Source organism: Rhinopithecus roxellana, chromosome 13 (genome assembly GCF_007565055.1).
Source record: "Rhinopithecus roxellana isolate Shanxi Qingling chromosome 13, ASM756505v1, whole genome shotgun sequence".
NCBI classification, from domain to species: Eukaryota; Metazoa; Chordata; class Mammalia; order Primates; family Cercopithecidae; genus Rhinopithecus; species Rhinopithecus roxellana.
In genome coordinates this window covers 35,011,326-35,032,618 of record NC_044561.1, presented here as the reverse complement: position 1 = coordinate 35,032,618, position 21,293 = coordinate 35,011,326, and the positions used below count along the sequence as shown (strand labels likewise).

At 42.3% G+C, this 21,293-nt stretch overlaps 1 protein-coding gene and 1 non-coding gene across 2 annotated transcripts in view; both read right to left on the bottom strand.

Annotated features, from left to right (window-relative positions):
* Window positions 1-21,293, bottom strand: part of EP300 (E1A binding protein p300) — a 94,801-nt gene that overhangs the window by 8,118 nt on the left and 65,390 nt on the right. Inside the window, exons 15-27 of the mRNA XM_010377266.2 lie at window positions 20,986-21,165; window positions 20,654-20,798; window positions 16,905-17,023; window positions 13,755-13,994; window positions 12,345-12,433; window positions 9,846-9,926; window positions 7,924-7,980; window positions 6,917-6,994; window positions 4,441-4,508; window positions 2,588-2,738; window positions 2,320-2,466; window positions 1,656-1,769; window positions 720-885 (exon numbers count right to left, since the gene is read on the bottom strand). Coding sequence (XP_010375568.1) covers window positions 720-885; window positions 1,656-1,769; window positions 2,320-2,466; window positions 2,588-2,738; window positions 4,441-4,508; window positions 6,917-6,994; window positions 7,924-7,980; window positions 9,846-9,926; window positions 12,345-12,433; window positions 13,755-13,994; window positions 16,905-17,023; window positions 20,654-20,798; window positions 20,986-21,165 — 1,635 coding nt within the window. The remainder of the gene's footprint in view (window positions 1-719; window positions 886-1,655; window positions 1,770-2,319; window positions 2,467-2,587; window positions 2,739-4,440; window positions 4,509-6,916; window positions 6,995-7,923; window positions 7,981-9,845; window positions 9,927-12,344; window positions 12,434-13,754; window positions 13,995-16,904; window positions 17,024-20,653; window positions 20,799-20,985; window positions 21,166-21,293) is intronic.
* On the bottom strand, window positions 2,876-2,978 carry LOC115893002. The gene has a single exon (XR_004052965.1). It is a non-coding gene; the product is annotated as a U6 spliceosomal RNA (small nuclear RNA).

Sequence of the window (21,293 nt, the reverse complement as noted above, 5' to 3'; positions counted from 1 at the left end):
GGAGGCTGAAATAGGTGGATCACTTGAGCTCAGGAGTTTGAGACCAGCCTGGGCAACATAGTGAAATCCTGTCTCTACAAAAAATATACAAAAATTAGCCAGGTATGGTGGTGTGCACCTGTGGTCCCAGCAACTCAGGAAGCTGAGATGGGAGGATGGCTTGAGCCTGGGAGGCACAGGTTGCAGTGAGCGGATATCATGCCACTGTACCCTAGCCTGGGTGACAGAGAGTGACCCTGTCTGAAAACAAAACATCCCCACCCCTAAAACCCTAACCAACCCAAACCAAACAAACAAACAAAAAAACAAAACAAAAAGATATATTTTAAGGCCAGGCACAGTGGCTCATGCTTGTAATCCCAGCACTTTGGATTGCTTGAGGCCAAGAGTTCAAGTCCAGCCTGGGCAGCATGGCGATACCCCAACTCTACCCCCCTAAAAAAAATAAATAAAATAAAATTTTGGTTACATGTTTAAAACAGGGATCTCTTGATCTTCTTGATCTACCACTCTTCAAAACCTGGTTTTTCTTACATTGAAAATTTTTGAATATACAAAATAAAAGCAATCAAATTAGCATTTTTAGGAATTACATGCAAGAGGTAGAACAAATAAGACTTTTGTTTAAAAAAAAAAAGTTAGATGACAGAATACAGAGCAGTAACATTAGTGTATTTCCAGATCTACTGTCAGCACCTGGCCCCCATGTCCCAACTGACCTTGTAGTCATGGACAATACGCTCTGATACAGCCTTGTCAAGCATTTTTTTGTACCATTCCTGCAGTCGCTTGGGCTTGGGTATCTTCTGGTCAGGAGGATGGCAATGGAAGATATAATCATCTCCCTCACTTGGTGGACATGCCCAAATATGCCCTGTTGTGTAACTAGCAATACAAAGAGAACATTAAGGAAAAAACACCATCTATTCTAGAAGGCTACACGTTAAACCACAAGGTGGAGTTGATATAGATACCAGTAATTTTTCCCAAGATAACACAGTGTATAACCCAGCATGAGATTAACATTGTGAAACCAAAATTAGGCATAACTCACAGTAATTTAAACAATGGATCTCATACTGCCTCTACTTATTTTTGGAGGCCATGGTGGGATGTTGTGAATCTCAGCCAGAAAGCGGATGACTTAGCCCAGGATCCAAAAACCCTAAGTTTGCATGTTAAGACCAAATGAAGATTACGTTGCAAAGGAAAATGGACCCGTTTAACAAGAGAGCTAAATTAAAAGGCACACTATTCAGAGAAACAGTCTTCAAGATGAGGGAATGTTTCCAATGACATACATACTCTAAAGGTAAGAAGTATTTCCAGAGCTGTTTCTGGTCTTGATACCCAGGTTATAAAAGGATCAAACGCAGTTAAAATTCTGCCCTCAAACGAGAGGCACAAATCAAACTTCAAAGCAAACTGGACCCAATAGCTCAGCTGAACAAAACAAAACTGATGTTGGATGGGTGAAACTAGAGTCAACATATCCATTTCTCTCCTACTGACATTAACTTCAAAGGGGCTCTAACAAAGTTGAGAGAATTGTTAGGTAAGAACTAAAATGAGGAAAAAAAGGCAAAGAGTTCTATATTTGCATATTTAACCTATATCTCACCAGAATGCCCTAAGAATTATCAAAACATGCTTACCCTAATTTCTTGACATATTCTAAATATCCAATCAGGATTTCATGATAGACTGCAGTCCTCAAGCATTTAGGACGGAAGAAATGAACACTATCGAGGTAAGATATGTATACTCTCCTACACAAAATGAAGAGAAAAAAGGAAAGGTCAAGTCACATAAATGAGTTATTTACTCCATGTGCCTAATAACTCTCTCTCACTCTCCCAGGCTCTTTGCTCACATCGTCATTTGTGAAGCTCATCACAGGCAGGTGGGCGACTCCACTGTGAACCCTTCAGGAAAGTTCAGCGAGCCTGTGGTTTCCTTCTATTTGAAGTAACTAGCAGTGCCTGGCACATACACATCCATCAGTATTTGGTGATTCCTATACATTATCCAGATTTAAGCTCATTTTCTGAAGAGTAGTATGTTTGTTTCCAAATTCCAATTTCACGTTGCTATTCATATCCTTTATTATTATGACCACAGAAGAGCAGAATCGAGCAGTTATTTTGTTTGGGGGGTTTTGCTTTTTAATCTGTTTCCCTTTGCAATTATTGGACACTTGAGATTTTGCATTTCCAAACCAAGCACACTCAACATTTTCTTGCCTGTTATACTCTTCCGCCTATTATAATTTGGAACTCCCACACAAATCCGGAGCTAGCCACTGTGAGCCAGTCATACCTCTGGTTGGGTGGAGGGCAGTCAGAGCCATACTCTTGAACATGCATGCCAAAGAAGCATAGGTCAACGCCATCAATTTCTTCAAAGGCAAAGAGGGCTTTGGTTCGGTATGGAAAGGATTCTGCCATTTCTCCACTGTCCACAAACCTATACAATTGAGATGGTGGGGGGACCACAACATAAATTCATTCAGATTGGAATCACCAATGGTAACCACGTATGAGCAATTTTGGATCCATGAGAGAAGAAAAGTGAAATGACTAGATACCTTGCTTTCATGCCTGGTTTTACTTCCACGGTTTTGTCAGAAGCATGAACTACTCTAACAGTGACCTCTCCTGACTCAGGGTGATTCTGTCGCCTCAGAAAGTCATTCACACGATTCTCTAGAAAGGTGCCAAGTCTGGTAGATGGCAACCCTAGGAATGTACAAGTTAAAAGTTACTGAGGTGCAAATTTACTATTGTTGGTCTTAAGGTTCAATCTTAAATCTCATTTGTACTTTTTTCAATACAAACAGGGTAACTTGGTGAAATTTTAAAAAATCACAGCATATTTAAGTATTCACTACTTTGCAGATTTGCATGTCATATTAGTGCAGGGAACATGCTAATCTTCTCTGTATCATTCTAATTTTAATATATGTGCTGTTAAAGCAGACACAGTACTCAATAATTTCTAAATGTCATTTTCCCCAACTTTTCATTTTGAAAAATTTCCAATTTTGGAAGAGTTTATAAAAATACAGAACAGGGGCTGGTTGCAGTGGCTCATGCCTGTAATCCCAGCACTTTGGGAGGCTGAGGCGGGCAGATCACCTGAGGTCAGGAGTTCGAGACCAGTCTGGCCAGCATGCTGAAACCCCGTCTCTACTAAAAATACAAAAATTAGCCGGGCATGGTGGCACACGCCTGTAATCCCAGCTACTCAGGAGGCTGAGACAGGAGAATCGCTGGAACTCGGGAGGCGGAGGTTGTGGTGAGCCGAGATTGCGCCACTATGGGTGTCAGAGCGAGACTCTGTCTCAAAAAAAAAAAAAAAAAAAACAAAACCCAAAAAACAAAAACAAACAAATAGAACAATGGTCAGGAGACAAGGCTCACACCTATAATCCTAATCCCTGCACTTTGGGAGGCTGAGGTGGGAGGATTGCTTGAATCCAGGAGTTCAAGATCAGCCTGGACAACACAGTGAAACTTTGTTTCCAAAAAACAAAAACAAAATGCAACCAACCACACATATATATATATATACACACATACACACAATGAACATCTCTATGGACTTCACCTAGATTGCAGTACTATTTTAAAGTAACAAAGATTGAGCATTTTGAGAAACCTTGCAAGAATCAAAGTAATCTGCAGATCAGTAAAACACACCAAAACTAAATCAAATGCTCCATTTAGATTATTAGTGTTAATTACTTACATGATAAAATTTTTGACATCCTCCTGGCACAACAGAAAAGAATCACATAAGGCCAAAAGGTAGCCCATATAAATGGTGTGAACTGAGGGGCTGGGCATGGTGGCTCACACCTATAATCCCAGTACTTTGGGAGGCCAAAGTGGGTGGATCACCTGTGATCAGGAGTTTGAGATCAGCCTGGCCAACATGGCAAAACCCCATTTCTACTAAAAATACAAAAATTAGCTGGGTGTGGAGGCACATGCCTGTAGTCCCAGATATACTGGAGGCTGAGACGAATCACATGAACCTGGGAGGCGGAGATTGCAGTGAGTTGAGATCGTGCCACTGCACTGCAGCCTGGGTGACAGAGTGAGACTCTCAAAAAATAAAATAAAAAATAATAAACAGAGGGATGGCAATTCCGGCCAATCATTTCCACGCCTTATTCCTCCTTTATGAAATGCCTCAAATAGGGAAAAATATAAGAACAGGAAAAACACGTATCTTGTGCATTCCACAAATCCATTCCTTGGAAATTTTTCTTTGGTCTAATAAATTTCACACCAAAAAGCATAAGGAGATTATAGAATTATTTTACTTTTACTCTGATTATTACTGTGATTAAAAACAAAGTAATTCACTTTGGATGGTTTCTTATCTAGGCTTCACACCGTTTTGCCAAAATTTACCTTTAAGAATAAAACTTACTTTTAGCAGAAAACTTATTTTCTTTCCTAGTTCGTGCACTTTTCTTTAAACAGCCATCACAGACGAATCTAAATGTAAACCAAAATTTGCTTACACAACTTAAAGAAACCATTAAATGTATATTAACAAAAAGTGAAAATTCAAATCTAGCGGAAGTATTTCTAAACTTCTAGCGAAGAGTTAATAAAACTAATATACAAAGAGCTTTTAGAACAAAAAAGATAACTGAAAAACAAGCAACAGACATGAAGGGCATATAAATTGGCTTACACATGAAAAGATGATCAAGGATTACAAATCAAGGTAGGATTTTTTTCCCCAATCACACTGGCAAAACCTAAGTGGTGACATTCCCTATATGCTACTAGTTGGAATGTACATTTTGAGAGTAGAACCAATAGATTCAATTACTGCAGATGCACATGATATATGTCGCTAAGTAGAGTTTCTTGTATAAACTTGTTCACCAACTAATAAATGGATTATATTACAGAATACTACGCATCCATTAAAAATGCAGCAGATATACATAAGTGGCTATGACCAGCTGGGTGTGGTGCCTCATGCCTGTAATCCCAGTACTTTGGGAGGCCGAGATGGGTGGATCATTTGAGGCCAGGAGGTGACCACCCTGGCCAACGTAACGAAAACCCGTCTCTAGTAAAAATACAAGAATTAGTCGGGCATGGTGGTACGTGCCTGTAATCCCAGCTACTCGGGAGGCTGAAGCAGGAGAATTGCTTGAACCCAGGAGGCGGAGGTTGCAGTGAGCTAAGATTGCACCACTGCACTCCAGCCTGGGCGATGAAAGTGATACTCAAAAAAAAAAAAGTCTATGACCTATAACAAGATACAAAAATTAAATAAACATGAATCAAGAAAATGTGCCGGGCGCAGTGGCTCATGCCTGTAATCTCAGCACTTTGGGAGGCTGAGGCAGGCGGATCACCTGAGGCCAGGAGTTCGAGACCAGCCTGACCAACATGGAGAAATCCTGTCTCTACTAAAACTACAAAATTAGCCGGGTCAGGCGTGGTGGCACATGCCTGTAAATCCCAGGTACTAGGGAGGCTGAGGCAGGAGAATTGCTTGAACCTGGGAGGCGAAGGTTGTGGTGAGCCCAGATTGCACCATTGCACTCCAGCCTGGGCAACAAGAGTGAAACTCCATCTCAAAAAAAGAAAAGAAAACGTATGATTCTATGTACAAAAGAGTGTTATTTCTGTGGCAAGGAATCTGGGTGGGAAGAAAGAAGCTAAGACTGTCCCTTTTTACTTCATAAATTGTCATACTATTCAAATTTTATAATGAACATAAATTACTTTTAAGAAAAAGGAAGCTTAACACAGTAATAACAGATTATTTTCATTCAGCTGACTGATCCTAAATTGGAAGAACCACGAGAAGTCTCTTAATCATTCTTACAAAGTCTGTAAGGAAAGCACTAAAAAGGCACACTTAAAAGACAAGTCACGCTGAAGATAAAGTATCCACTAAAACCATCACATATTTTCCTTAGTGTTATTTTCTATGTGAAAATAACAGTGAAAAAAAGAAAAGTGAAATTTGTCAATTAGCCTGCCCTTTCTTGTAACCTCCAAATCAGGAACAACAATCGGTCTAAGAACAGAGCAGAAGACACGGAGATCCCATCCTAATGAGAGGCACTGGATGTCCCATATACCCACTTCCTTTGGAACATGGCTAGGATTAGTTTCTCTTGTACAGAGCCCCTCCCTTTTACTAGGCAATTACACTATGACTACAGCCTTATAACTTGCTGTCCCTGCCCTAACCAAAGGGTGACACTTACCAGGGCCAGACAACTTGGTATGTCATTAGCAGCAGGATCCTAATTTCTAGATGCCTGAATAAAAGCATTTACTTTTTGCTTTGAGACAGAGTCTCACTCTGTCACCCAGGCTGGAATGCAGTGGCGTGATCTCAGCTCACTGCAACCTCCCACTCCCAGGTTCAAGTGATTCTCTTGCCTCCGCCTCCCTCTCAAGTAGCTGGATGACAGGCGTGTACCACCACCCCAGGCTAATTTTTGTATTTTCAGTAGAGACGAGGTTCTGCCATGTTGGTCAGGCTGGTCTGGAACCCCCGACCTTAGGTGATCCACCCACCTCAGCCTCCCAAAGTGCTGGGATTACAGGCCTGAGCCACCTTGCCTGGCCAAAAGCATTTACTCTGGATGTGTAATAACTGTAACATAATTTTAAAAATCCAACAGAATAAAATATATTTATATGGCTAAAAATAATGCATAAAAATAAGATAAAAATCTATTTTTGGATACTAGGTTAATTTTTTAAAAGTGAACTGTTAATTATCGAGGCCAAACCCAAAGAAAACAATTTAAAGATAGTGACTTTGAAGATATAATACAGTCATTGCATACAATAAAAAACTTTGTTAATATTCATGATAAAGAAAAATTCCAGAGAAAGTAATAATGGTAAGTAAGCCTTACCCAGCGGGCCAGATCATCTCATGGTGAAGGACACAGATCTGATGCATCTTTCTTCCGCACTCTATACATTCAACAAACCTGCAAGAGCAGAGCCAGTTCCAACATTAACCCCAAACCTTAACCAAATGAAAACTTCCAATATTTCCCATGACTTCTGACAAAGACAGCCAAGGTCATGACCAAATAACCAAAATAGTTTTAATAACGTTTCTATTTCTTTAGAGATAGGGTCTCTGTTGCACAGGCTGCAGTGGGTGGCATGATCATAGCTCACTGTAACCTTGAACTCCTGCGCTCAAGCCACTTTCCTGCCTTGGCCTCTCAGCTACCTGGCTAGGATAGGCACACACCATCATGCCTGGCTAATTTTTTTTTTTTTAGATGGAATCTCTCTCTGTCGCCCAGGCTGGAGTGCAGTGGATCTCGGCTCACTTCAACCCCCGCCTCCCGGGATCCAGCGATTCTCCTGCCTCAGCCTCCCGAGTAGCTGGGATTACAGGCACGCACCACCATGCACAGCTAATTTACGTATTTTTAGTAGAGACAGGGTTTTGCCATGTTGGCCAGGCTGGTCTCGAACTCCTGACCTTGGGTGATCTGCCTGCCTTGGCCTCCCAAAGTGCTGGGATTACAGATGTGGGCCATCGTGCCCAGCCAAGAGATTACTGGTGCTGAAAATTCCAAATAAATCCAAATACCAACCCATCCATTTTAGGAACATCTAGAAAACACACATTTCAGTCCTCCATGCTCTAAAAGGCCTCACTGCAAACTAGAAATTTAGATCTTTAATGTTTCGCATTCAACATCAAGAACATTAAAATTAACATTAAGAAATAATCTTCCTTAGTACTTCAATGTTTTCCATGGTTTTACTATCCATTAGATGTACGTTATGTAGATTCAGCCGAAGAATATAGGATCATCTGATTGGTCATGCAAACCAAGAGAATAAAAGGGAAAAAGAGAAGTCAAGCGTACTGACTATTCAAGGGGATTGTACTTACAGTTCAGGATCCAGTGTGTCATTTTTTCTTTTGGAAAATTGTTCTTTATTTATTGTACTAAGGACAGAAAAGGGACACAATGAGAAAAAGTGATAGAGATGAGCAATCTGACTGTGTTCTAACCAAAGGAACAAACTTCACAGTGTCAATAGATTCAGGTTTTTTAAGAATACATATTTAAATAGCTGCATTCCTGGCTCACACAAAATGCATGTTTATGTAAAGGAATGTTCTATAGGACTTCATAGTAAATAAATTTCCTCTTATCAGAAATTGAGAACCCAGGAAGAACTAGAAATACGATTCCTTCTTTTCCTTTTAAAATCTTGTCTATTACTCCCCTTGGTGTTAGGTATTTGTGTCTTTTTACGGTTTAATGTTCCTAGACTGAATTACAAAAGACAGTGTGTATACTGGGAAGTAAATCACTATTTAAATAAAAAGTCTTTTTTCACAAACAACTTTTTACATCAATATAAAATTTCAACATTAAGAATGCATGTTTTGGGGTAATTTCGAAGTACAAAAATCCCATATTTAACATTTTAAAATGTCACACGGCTTCCTATCCTGAAACTCAGCATTAATACACTGCTCATAGCCTCACTACATACAAAAGCTAACAGTCTTACCATTCTCCAACTAGAATTCACATTAGGGGGCCCAACTTGGGACTTCCATTATACTTCCTTACAAAAATGAGGACATGTCCACACTGAAAACTGTTTCTTATACTAGTTATGGTCTAGAGATTCATTCATCTCTGTTAATAGCATTTTCCCGAATGGCCTGTCTTGCTACTCCAAGTGCAATCTGAAGACCAGCAGCACCGGAACAATCTGGGAGTTAGACACTGGTGTCCACTATAGGCCTGCAGAATTGGGAAGGGTCTTGTTCCTCCACTTTTCAAAGTTAGAGATGTACTGCCTTAAAGTTTAGAGTATTTGGTAAGCCACCTGAGAGAGTTCAGTGGCAAGGCTTACATCTCTTCTGGCATCAAGAAAACTTACCCTAGAGCTAACCTTCCTGGCTTAACCAAGTGTCAAAATGTTTCAAGGATCAAAGGCCCCTAGTATCTACTCTCCTAGCTAGCACCCAGACACTGCTATCATTACAACCCAATTTAGAAAAATTAACCAGCTTTTCTCAGAAGCCCCACTTTTACTAGGAACAAGACAATTCCATATTTTTGTGCAATGTCCTAAAGAGAAGAAAGAACCTGCAATAATATTAAATTTACACTAAACAATTTTTCCTTCTTAAATAGTCCCAGTATGAATTCTAATGACTGCCAACATCTTAAGAGATTAAACTATTAGACTATCTGTTTGAAATCTTTTTCTTGGCCATCTACTAAGTGGTAAGAGCTTGTGAGATTGCAAAGCACAAGCAAATCTCTTAACCCCTGCATGTTGTTAAAGTCTATTATTCACTATAACAGTGACTTGGATCTTCTGTTAACCTACAAGAGAAGGGCATAAGGTGGTTATCAGTTCAATTACCCTCAAACTCAGAAGAGTTAATAATGATGTTTTCTTGTACTAACCTTCCAATTTTTTGAAGATAAGCTGATTGCTTCCTATACAGAACACTTTTACTAGAACTAAGATGACTGCCCACCGCTGACATATTCCCTTGTTCAGTGATGTCGCATAAAGCTTGATACTATGATGGATATGTTCTCTATCTGTGTTGACCAATATGGCAGCCACCAGACACAGCTATAGCTACTGAACACTTGAAATGTGAGTAGTCCACGTGATAAACAATTTTTATTTAAATTAATTTGCATTTAAATAGCAACATGTGGCTGATGGCTACCATATGCAACAGCATAGCTTAAGTTCATTTAGAAATAAGCCTATGCATAATCACCAGACAACACACTAATTAGCACTTTTCAAAATAATGCAGTTACTTACGTTTGAGGCTGGGAAGGGTCATCCCCCAAAGAAACGCTCTCCCCTTGGATCTCATTGAAACACTTCTCACAGAAATGATACCTGTCGGCAAGAAGGCCATACTGGGGTGAACTGTTCCGTTCACACAACACAGCCCAAGCCAAGCAACGAAGCCACCAATCACAGCAGGCCAAGGAGGGGGACGGGAGCAGAGAGCAGGTCATCAACGGCGACAAGGACATTCAATGATGCAGATATATGGGCCCCACAGTTTGGGTTTTGTTTTTTTTTGTTTTTTTTTTTTGTTTTTTGCAATCAAAGCCAAGTGCAGACAACGACAAGCATGAGGGAGAAAAAAAAAAACACAAAACAAACGAAGAAATGAGGGATTGCAAGACAACAGAAAACATAAAAGCAAGACAGAACATAAAGCAGAAAGCCAAGGCAAAGCACAGATTAGCATTAAATATCTCAAATGGGATCATAAGTAGCAAATGATTACTGCAAATAAAAGCAAAAGTTTCAATTACACAGACCCATATCCTTTCATTTCAGCAATTAACGCTATGTGATGTAAATAATCAAAAGGAGGAAGAAGGATAAATATACCAGGGAGAGAAGAACTGCTACTCATTACCTAAGTATAGGCATCACACCTCTTCCCACTTACAAAACAAAAAACCACAGCCCCTGCCCCCCCACCTCAAAAGCCCACTATAGATACAACTGCAGAAAACAATAATCTAAAACAACCATTGCCAGGCACAGTGGCTCACGCCTGTAATCCTAGCACTTTGGAAGGCCGAGAGGGTGGATCACCTGAGGTCAGGAGTTCGAGACCAGCCTGGCCAACATGGTGAAACCCTGTCTCTACTAAAAATACAAAAATTAGCCAGGCATGGTGACACACACCTGTAATCCCAACTATTTGGAAGACTGAGGCAGGAGAAGCGCTTGAACCCGGGAGGCGGAGGTTGCAGTGAGCTGAGATTGTGCCACTGCACTCCAGCCTGGGTGACAGAGTAAGACCCTGTCTCAATAAACAAAGAAAAAAATTGTTTACTGAAAAGCCTGCACAAGTAGTTAAATACTGACTACAGCCATCAAGTGACACATTTCAAAAGGAAGTGATGTGTGCAGGTACCTGATTAAAGATGGCTTGGTGCAAAGATAAACACTTTAGACTACTGTTGTAGTAAACACGAGAAAAGTTTCATGTCAAGTTACTTGCTTTTGTAAACATAAGGTACTTATAACAACCTGAGTCCCACCTTTTCTAGGTTTCAAATGAATAAAAAGCTAGATTTTTACTCACTGCAAAATCAAAGCATTAGGTCTACAAAGCATTAGAAGCATTAAAAGAAAAAGTTTAAGTGACTTTTCAAAGCTAGAAATGCATCTGCAGCACACAAGTTCAGCAAAAACGAACACCATGGATTTGGTATTAACAAATAAAGGGCAGGCTGGGCACGGTGGCTCACGCCTGTAATCCCAGCACTTTGGGAGGCTGAGGTGGGCGGATCACGAGGTCAGAAGATTGAGACCATCCTGGCTAACACGGTGAAACCCCGTCTCTACTAAAAATACAAAAAAAAAAAAAAAAAAAAAAAAAGCTGGGTGTGGTGGCGGGCGCCTGTAGTCCCAGCTACCTGTGGGGCTGAGGCAGGAGAATGGCATCAACCCGGGAGGCAGAGCTTGCAGTGAGCCGAGATAGTGCCACTGCACTCCAGCCTGGGTGACAGAGCAAGACTCCGTCTCAAAACAAAAACAAACAAAACAAATAAAGGGTATTAATACCATCCTGCCTTATTATTTGATCAGAGCCCCAAATAAATACCCAATGCAAGCTGTGTTTGTAGGTGATCACTGAAAACAGCAGACAAATTGTGGTTAAGATAGATTAGTGAATGCTATTTATATAATTACAGTCATTGATTGGGCAGGAGAAAATTAGGGAGGTGCCTCGTTTATTAGACTCAAATCATCCTCTGTCACATACAAGGCTGTATTGGGAAAAGTAAGGTACAAACCTATGTGAGGTTTTCCTTTTAATTTGCTTAATGAGGCAAAGAAAAGACTCCAGAATCCTGTTTTCATGTATTCTAAGAACAACTACTTAGGGATAGACCTCATATAAAAAGGAAACATTTCCAAAAAGCTGTCTAGCGAGTTTCAAAGTTTAAAGATCTTCTCAGTTTTGCCTCAGGCTGTGGTGATCAATAAAAACACAGTAGAAAGAGAAGTGGGGCCTGGCATATAGGCCCATCTATGCCAACAACTCACAAAGTTGCTTAACTTCTCAAGGTTTTGGGAGGAACCCAGGTAACTGATGCAAGGCTACTGATAGAAAATTTTGTAATTCTGCAAACAAAGGCAGAAGGCAAAAAACAGAACTTGTGCTATACAGCTGTCTTCAAGCAAGATACACATGAACCATGACTGTTTGTGTGCTGGCCCATCCGCATGCACTCCCTGGACAAGTGGACACATGGACCATGGTCCACACCTGGCCAAGCTTACCTGTTCTGGTAACTGTAATAAGTGGCATCACGAGGTATTGTGCACAACTGTTTGCCATAGCAACACAGTGTCTGTGGAGAGAACTCCAACTGCAAAAGAAACCATTTGTTAAAATGCACAGAGGCCTTAAGGACAAGCTAGAACAGTAAGAATGGCAAATTAAAAACAAAAGTCAGTGGCGTCTTAGTTCTCATTTATGTTAATTAAAATGGGCTAATTCAGTTCCTGAAAATCATTCTCGGTTTACTACTACATTGTTTCAAAACACTGAGGTAGGCTTAGCAGTCATATCCTTCCATCACTTTACCAAAGAACCCAACAGGAATATCTGGGCAAGGTAGCACATGCCTGCAGTGCTCAGGAAGCTGAGGTGGGAAGACTGAGTGAGTCCTCGAGTTCCAGACCAGCTTAGGCAACACAGCAAGACCACAGTCTTATTTTAAAAACAAAAAACCAATAATGTGAATTGGTATATACAGGAAAGTCAGCACACGCTGAAGAATCTGCACCCACAGGTGAATATAAGAATGCCCCAGGCCGGGCGCGGTGGCTCAAGCCTGTAATCCCAGCACTTTGGGAGGCCGAGACGGGCGGATCACGAGGTCAGGAGATCGAGACCATCCTGGCTAACACGGTGAAACCCCGTCTCTACTAAAAACTACAAAAAACTAGCCGGGCGACGTGGCGGCGCCTGTAGTCCCAGCTACCCGGGAGGCTGAGACAGGAGAATGGCGGGAACCCGGGAGGCGGAGCTTGCAGTGAGCTGAGATCCGGCCACAGCACTCCAGCCTGGGTGACAGAGCGAGACTCCGTCTCAAAAAAAAAAAAAAAAAAAAAAAAAGAATGCCCCTACTCCAGATGAGCTCACAGTCTGTTGATTAATTGGTCAACTTTTCCATACAATTGCCACTTCTGAAAAAATGCCTTTAAAGAAAGTCCACTTCATATTAAGAGATATTACTACTGTGGCACACATTACGAGAAAGACTGTGTCAGCTGGGAGATGTGGCTCATGCCTGTAATTCCAGCACTCTGGGAAGCGGAGGTAGGGGGACTGCTTGAGCCCAGGAGTTCAAGACCAGCCTGAGCAACATGATAAGACCCTGTTTCTACAAAACAAATTCAATAAAAAAGCCAGGCATGGTGGCGTATGGCTGTAGTCCCAGCTGCTCAGGAGGCTGAGGCAGGAGAATTGCTTGAGCCCAGGTTGAGGTTGCAGTGAGCTATGACCTCACTACTGCACTCCAGCCTGGAAGAGTAAGACCCTGTCAAAAAGAAAAAAGAAAAAGGGGGAAAAAAAAAAAAAGCCATGTCAAAGCCAGAAGCAGGATATTCTCTTACCCCAGACACTACTGTATTATTCTAGGCATCCTAGAAAAGTTAAAGTCAAATCTGAAACACATTTCTTACCTTTCTGCCACAACAGTATCCAAGGCTTTGCATCACTGGGTCAATTTCTTGTTCAAAGACCTCAGAGAGCTTGGAGCAGTATTTGTATACCCGTGATGTTTTCCGGTTATATAACCAGGCATTATTGAACATAAGCCAAATATCATCGACATATTGCCAGGGCTCTTGATACTGTCCAGTGTCTAATTTCCTCTTAATGGTAGAAAGATCCATGGGGCTCTTCACAATATCAAAGTAATCCTAGAAAGACGACAAGTGATATCAAACATTACTCAAGTCTAACTATTTTTACAGGAGATAGAGTATCATCCATTATCATTGTTAATCTTCCAGGCAGTGTTTTAGTTTCTGGCCTATTTTCCCCAAGAGGTGACTGATGTCTATCACTTCTTTAAATCATTAGTCTACAGAGATATTAAACTACTCAAAGGGCAGAGAAACAGAACTACTATGGACTTTCCAGACATCAGGCTGATAGTCTACTGAAGCAACTTCAGGTACTTCATGAAAGTACATGTGAGATCAGTAAAGTTAAAGACGTTTAGGCCGGGCGCGGTGGCTCAAGCCTGTAATCCCAGCACTTTGGGAGGCCGAGATGGGCGGATCACGAGGTCAGGAGATCGAGACCATCCTGGCTAACACGGTGAAACCCCGTCTCTACTAAAAATACAAAAAACTAGCCGGGCGCGGTGGCGGGCGCCTGTAGTCCCAGCTACTCGGAGGCTGAGGCGAGAGAATGGCGGGAACCCGGGAGGCGGAGCTTGCAGTGAGCCGAGATCGCGCCACTGCACTCTAGCCTGGGCGACACAGCGAGACTCCGTCTCAAAAAAAAAAAAAAAAAGACGTTTAAAATTTTAGTACTAGAAGGGGTGTACAATGAGGAAACAATAAGTCCACAGAACTTAAAGTGTTCCATCTGAAATGACAGCAAGATACAGGAGAATAAAATTCCTAAAAGGCTTTTGTCTCTGGAAGTGCTTGACCTTTGAGACAGAGTCTCTGTCAACATGTTGCCCAGGCTGGAGTGCAGAGGCGCAATCTTGGCTCACTGCAACCTCTGCCTCCCAGGTTCGTTCAAACTATTCTCCTGCCTGAGCCTCCCAAGGGATTACAGGTGTGCACCACCACGCCCAGCTAATTTATATATGTGTGTGTGTATATATATATATATATATATATATATTTTTGAGACGGAGTCTCGCTCTGTCGCCCGGGCTGGAGTGCAGTGGCCGGATCTCAGCTCACTGCAAGCTCCGCCTCCCTGGTTTACGCCATTCTCCTGCCTCAGCCTCCTGAGTAGCTGGGACTACAGGCGCCCGCCACCTCGCCTGGCTAGTTTTTTTATTTTTTATTTTTAGTAGAGCCGGGGTTTCACTGTGTTAGCCAGGATGGTCTCGATCTCCTGACCTCGTGATCCGCCCGTATCGGCCTCCCAAAGTGCTGGGATTACAGGCTTGAGCCACCGCGCCCGGCCTAATTTTTATATTTTTAGTAGAGATGGGCTTACACCACGTTGGTCAGACTGGTCTTGAACTCCTGACCTCAAGTGATCTGCCTGCCTTGGCCTCCCGAAGTGCTAGGATTAGAGGCATGCGCCACCATGCCTGGCCAAGTAACAGTTTAAAACCACCAAATGAAACCTGCCAGCACCCCAGTATATGGAGGCAACTTTAGAGAAACCCCATCTCTACTAAAAAAAATTAGCCAGGTGTGGTGGCGCATGTCTGTAATCCCAGCTACTTGGGAGACTGAGAGACAGGAGAATTGCTTGAACCCGCTAAGCGGAGGTTGTGGTGAGCTGATATCCTGCCACTGCACTCTAGCCTGGGCAACAAGAGTGAAACTCCATCTCAAAACAAAACAAAACAAAAAAACAAAAGTAAACAAACCGTATAACCCAGGAATTCTGCTCCTAGGTAAATACCAAGAAGAAACAAAAACTTAAATCCATACAAAACTTATACATCAATGTTCACTGTGGTCCTATCTTAACAGTAAAAAAGTGTAAATAACCTAAATGTCTATCAACTCATCAACAGGTAAAGAAAAATAATGGAATATTATTGGGCCATAAATAGGTATGCGGTACTGATTCATGCTACAACATAACATGGATGAACCTTGAAAAATATTATGCTAAGGAACGTCCTGGCCCAAATAATCCCATACTATATGTTTCTTTTTTTTTGTTTGTTTTTTCCAATAATCCTCAAAGGGCTCTCCAATGTCCCTTTGCTTTTTTTTTTTTTTTTTGGAGACAGAGTCTTGCTCTGTCCCTCAGGCTGGAGTGCAGTGGCCGGATCTCAGCTCACTGCAAACTCCGCCTCCTGGGTTTACGCCATTCTCCTGCCTCAGCCTCCCGAGTAGCTGGGACTACAGGTGCCCGCCACCTCACCCGGCTAGTTTTTTGTAGTTTTTAGTAGAGACGGGGTTTCACCGTGTTAGCCAGGATGGTCTCGATCTTCTGACCTCGTGATCCGCCCGTCTTGGCCTCCCAAAGTGCTGGGATTACAGGCTTGAGCCACCGCGCCCGGCCTATATGTTTCAATTTAATGAAATGTGTAGAACAGACAAATAAATCCAGAGAGAGAATGAAGTCTGCTGATGTTGAGGATTGGGGTGCTATGGGAGAAAATAGTGAGTGACAATTAATGGTAAAGGATTTTTTTCAGATGATGAAAATAAAAGTGTCATGCACAACTCTGTGAATATACTAAAAATCACTGAATTAGGCCAGGCCCAGTGGCTCACACCTGTAATTCAGCACTCTGGGAGGCTGAGATGGGCCAATTGCTTGAGTCCAGGCGTTCAAGACCAGACTGGGCAACATGACAAAACCCCGCCTCTACTAAAAAATACAAAAAACTAGCCAGGCAAGGTAGCGCATGAATGTAGCCCCAGCTAACTCAGGAGGCTGAGGTGGAAGAATCACCTGAGCCCAGGAGGTGGAGACAGTAGTGAGCCAAGATCGTGTTACTGTACTCCAGCCTGGGCAACCAGAATAAGACCCTGTGTCTCAGGAAAAAAAAAAAAAAATCACTGAATTGTAAATCTGAAAGGAGTGGCTATACTGTTTGGAACGTAAATTATCTCTCAACAAAGCTGTTATCAAATTAAAAAACAAAGTCAGAAGTACCACCAAATACTTACAGGAATTCCTAAAAGCTGAGGGTCCACAGGTTGACGAAAGGGAAGGGATTCTGGATCCTGACGGTAAAGTGCCTCCAATGTTGGCATCAGTGCCTGCCGTAGTTCTTCTGGTTTGAAAACTTAAAAAGTGCATTTGAAATTAGTAAGCATTTGAAATTAAATCAATTAAGCAAAAGAACTTTAAAAAACCATTTAGGTTGAAGCTCTAAAAGCATCCCAAGAATCAAAAAACAAAATTAACTACTCTGTCCCCATGGAAATATCGCTACGGGCTCAATTACTGATTCTAGATTCTAAGCCCTGCTTTGCTTCAGGCAGCTCCTAAAAAACTGCATCTTATCACCTTTAAACACGCTTCACCCTGAGTTTAACTTTTTAGTCACAAAATCAGTGAAGACAGACTTGGTCAATTAGAAACAGAATCCAAAGGCTTCTAAAAATTTATGAAGAGACTGCCAAATGGGACAGTCCACGGGACCAAGCACAGTGGCTTGCGTCTATAATCCCAGCACTTTGGGAGGCTGAGGTGGACGGATCACTTTGAGGTCAGGAGTTTCAGCCTGGCCAACCTGGTGAAACCTCGTCTCTACTAAAAATACAAAAAATTAGTTGGACGTGGTGGTGCGCTAGTCTCAGTTACTCAGGAGGCTGAGGCAAGAGAATTGCTTAAACTCAGGAGGCAGATGTTGCAGTGAGCCAAGATCGCGCCACTGCACTCCAGCCTGGGCAACAGAGTGAGACTCCATCTCCAAAAAACAAACAAACAAAAAAGAGTTCACAAGATACAAGATACTCATGTTTAGAGGGAGATGCAGTTAAGCAAGAAAAGTCTTTCTTTATGACATCAGTATTTAACAAGTCAGGAACTAGACTAGATCTGGTATTGTCTTATACTACAAGAAGTCAGGGGCACAGAACAGAAGACTCCTTCGTTAAACTGCTTGGTGTTTTAGAGACAAAGAAAAAGAGACATGTACTATTTTAATGAATGTTAGGTTTAAGTTTAAGAGACAGCTGGGCGTGGTGGCTCATGCCTGTAATCCCAACACTCTGGGAGGCTGAGGCGGGCGGATCACGAGGTCAGGAGATGGAGACCATCCTGGCTAACACAGTGAAACCCCATCTCTACTAAAAATATAAAAAATTAGCTGGGCACGGTGGTGGGCGCCTGTAATCCCAGCTACTCAGGAGACTGAGGCAGGAGAATGGCATGAACCCAGGAGGCGGAGCTTGCAATGAGCCGAGATCGTGCCACTGCACTCCCGCCTGGGTGACAGTGCGAGACTCCGCCTCAAAAAAAAAAAAAAAAAAAAAAAAGAGAGAGACCAAAAACGGTATTGGTAAAACAACAGACTTCGTTGATTAAATTAAGTTCAAAGGTGTTCTCAATGATATTTCCCTGAAAGTCCGGAAAAATTTGCCAGTGTGTCCCAAATAGAATTAAACAGTTATGAGAAGCTAGTGACTTAGAAAGCTTTCAATTTCAGCAAGGGTCTTATTTTTTCTTAATTTGCAAAAAAATTTTCATCACTGGGAGAGTGTATTTGTTACTTTAGATATTTTTCACCTCTGGGGGGTTGTCATGGGGGGGGAATCAGACTACAAAGATGCTTGTCGCTCATACTTAGCTGTGCTAAAAATAAGGACTACTTGAATAAACTTGTGAAATTAGACATTTTATTTATTTGAGACAGAATTACTCTCTATCACTCAGGCTGGAGTGCAGTGGCACCATCTTGGCTCACTGCAACCTCCTTCCACCTCCCGGGTTCAAGTGATTCTCCTGCCTCAGCCTCCCAAGTAGATTGGACTACGGGTAAGAGCCACCACACACACACACACAAGCTAATTTTTGTACTTTTAGTAGAGACAGAGTTTCACCATAATGGCCAGGCTGGTCTTGAACTCCTGACCTCAAGTGATCTGCCTGCCTCGGCCTCCCAAAATGGTGGGATTACAGGCGTGAGGGATTAGACACTTTAAAGAGAGACTGCCAATAGTAAGATTGGGTTTGTTACAGCCCATATTAAAACACCTCAATATATACGAGTCTTATTTTTAAAATGAAAATAATTTTTTTTTTTTTTTTTTTTGAAACGGAGTCTCGCTCTGTCGCCCAGGCTGGAGTGCAGTGGCCGGATCTCAGCTCACTGCAAGCTCTGCCTCCCGGGTTTACGTCATTCTCCTGCCTCAGCCTCCCGAGTAGCTGGGACTACAGGCGCCCGCCACCTCGCCCGGCTAGTTTTTTGTATTTTTTTAGTAGAGACGGGGTTTCACCGTGTTAGCCAGGATGGTCTCGATCTCCTGACCTCGTGATCCGCCCAACTCGGCCTCCCAAAGTGCTGGGATTACAGGCTTGAGCCACCGTGCCCGGCCGAAAATAATTTTTTAATCCCAACATTTTACAACATATTGTATTAATGGGACACTTTTTAATATACATCATCTGTAAAAGCCAGCAGACTCACCCCCTCAGGTATGTCCTACCTGGTGCTTTTTGCAGATCACTAGAGCTACAAAAAGTTTTAGTCCTAAAATAGTCAATTAACACTTGCTGGAATGGCTGGATTTGAGCACTCTGCCTCAGACTGCCTGGGTCTGCATCCTAGCCTATGCACTGGGGTCAGCTGAGTAACCCATGGAAAGTTACTTAACTTCGCTAAGCTTCAGGCCAATAACCTCAGAGTTGTGAAATTATTAAATGAGGCCGGGCGCGGTGGCTGACGCCTGTAATCCCAGCACTTTGGGAAGCCAAGGTGGGCCGATCACAACGTCAAGAGATTGAGATCATCCTGGCTAACATGGTGAAATCCTGTCTCTACTAAAAATACAAAAATTAGATGGGCGTGGTAGCGTGCGCATGTAGTCCCAGATACTCGGGAGGCTGAGGCAGGAGAATCGCTTGAACCTGGGAGGTGGAGGTTGCAGTGAGCTGAGATCCTGCCACTGCACTGCAGCCTGGCGACGCAGCGAGACTCCGAATCCAACAACAACAACAACAACAACAACAACAAAACAACAAAAAAGAAAGAAATTATTAAATGAGACAATGTGGGTATTTAGCACACAGGAGGTGAATGACAAATGCTATTATTATTATTGCTATTCTTTTTTTTTTTTTTTTTTTTTTTTTTGGAGACAGAGTCTCGCTCTGTCACCCGGACTGGAGTGCAGTGGCCGGAGCTCAGCTCATCGCAAGCTCCGCCTCCTGGGTTTAGGCCATTCTCCTGCCTCAGCCTCCCGAGTAGCTGGGACTACAGGCGCCCACTTCGCCCGGCTAGTTTTTTTGTATGTTTTTAGTAGAGACGGGGTTTCACCATGTTAGCCAGGATGGTCTTGATCTCCTGACCTCGTGATCTGCCCGTCTCGGCCTCCCAAAGTGCTGGGATTACAGGCTTGAGCCACCACGCCCGGCTATTATTGCTATTCTTTCCTGCATTTTTGTCAAGGCTATTTACAAACATTTCTCTCTTGAAAAATGAGAAAATTTTTAGGGGGTACTAACACACGGAACCCTGAAGAAATGAGGGGAATGACTAACTCATTGGTTGCTGCAAGTGAATATTAAAAAAAAAAGAAAGAAAGAAAGAACAAATGTTAATAACAATGAAGAGACCAGGCCCAGGGCTTCAAGGTTAATGAAATCACATTAATGGCAACTTCTGAGGCCCAAGAGGCATGATTGCAATTCTGCCCTGGGTCTTTGGTTTCTTCATCTACCCCCAGAACAAACGGTGTAAGAGACTCACTCTTTTTCTTTGACTGTCCTGGAGCCGGAGATGACTGGGTAGCTGAAGTACTTGGCTGGTCTTCCTCCTCTTTTATTTCAGTTTTTAACTCAGTGCTTCTCTCTTCTGTTTCTGTAGGTTCGATTTTACAGTCTTCCACTTTAGACTATAAAGGTAAGAGTTTTTAGTATTTCAAAGATATCTAGTTGGGAATCAGTAGTCTGAACACCCTTTCTCATGCAAAATCTACGCCATGAGATCTAATTATCAAAGTATTTTTCTGCAATATTTTTTAAAAACTGGGTTCTTAGACTGGGGTCCTAACCAAATCAAACTAATTGCCCTACTCTCACCTCTGAAATATCCTCCGGTTGAGTATCTGCTGGTTCTGGTTGATCCACTTCCATTTTGGCTTCCATCTTCACTTCCTGGGAAGGCTGCTTCTCAGGAATGGCCTGAGAATTCACTTCTGTGCTACTAGTAGATGGAGGGTTTGACACCTGTCCCTCAATGCTTACAGCTGGCTGGGAAAGCTGGGCAGAAAAACAAGGGGAGTGGGTGAGACACACACAGAGTTTGCCAATGATACAATCAGAATGTAAGGTAAGCAATAAGACAGCAGAATTAGCCACCTATTTCTTGGCTTATATTCATTCACGGT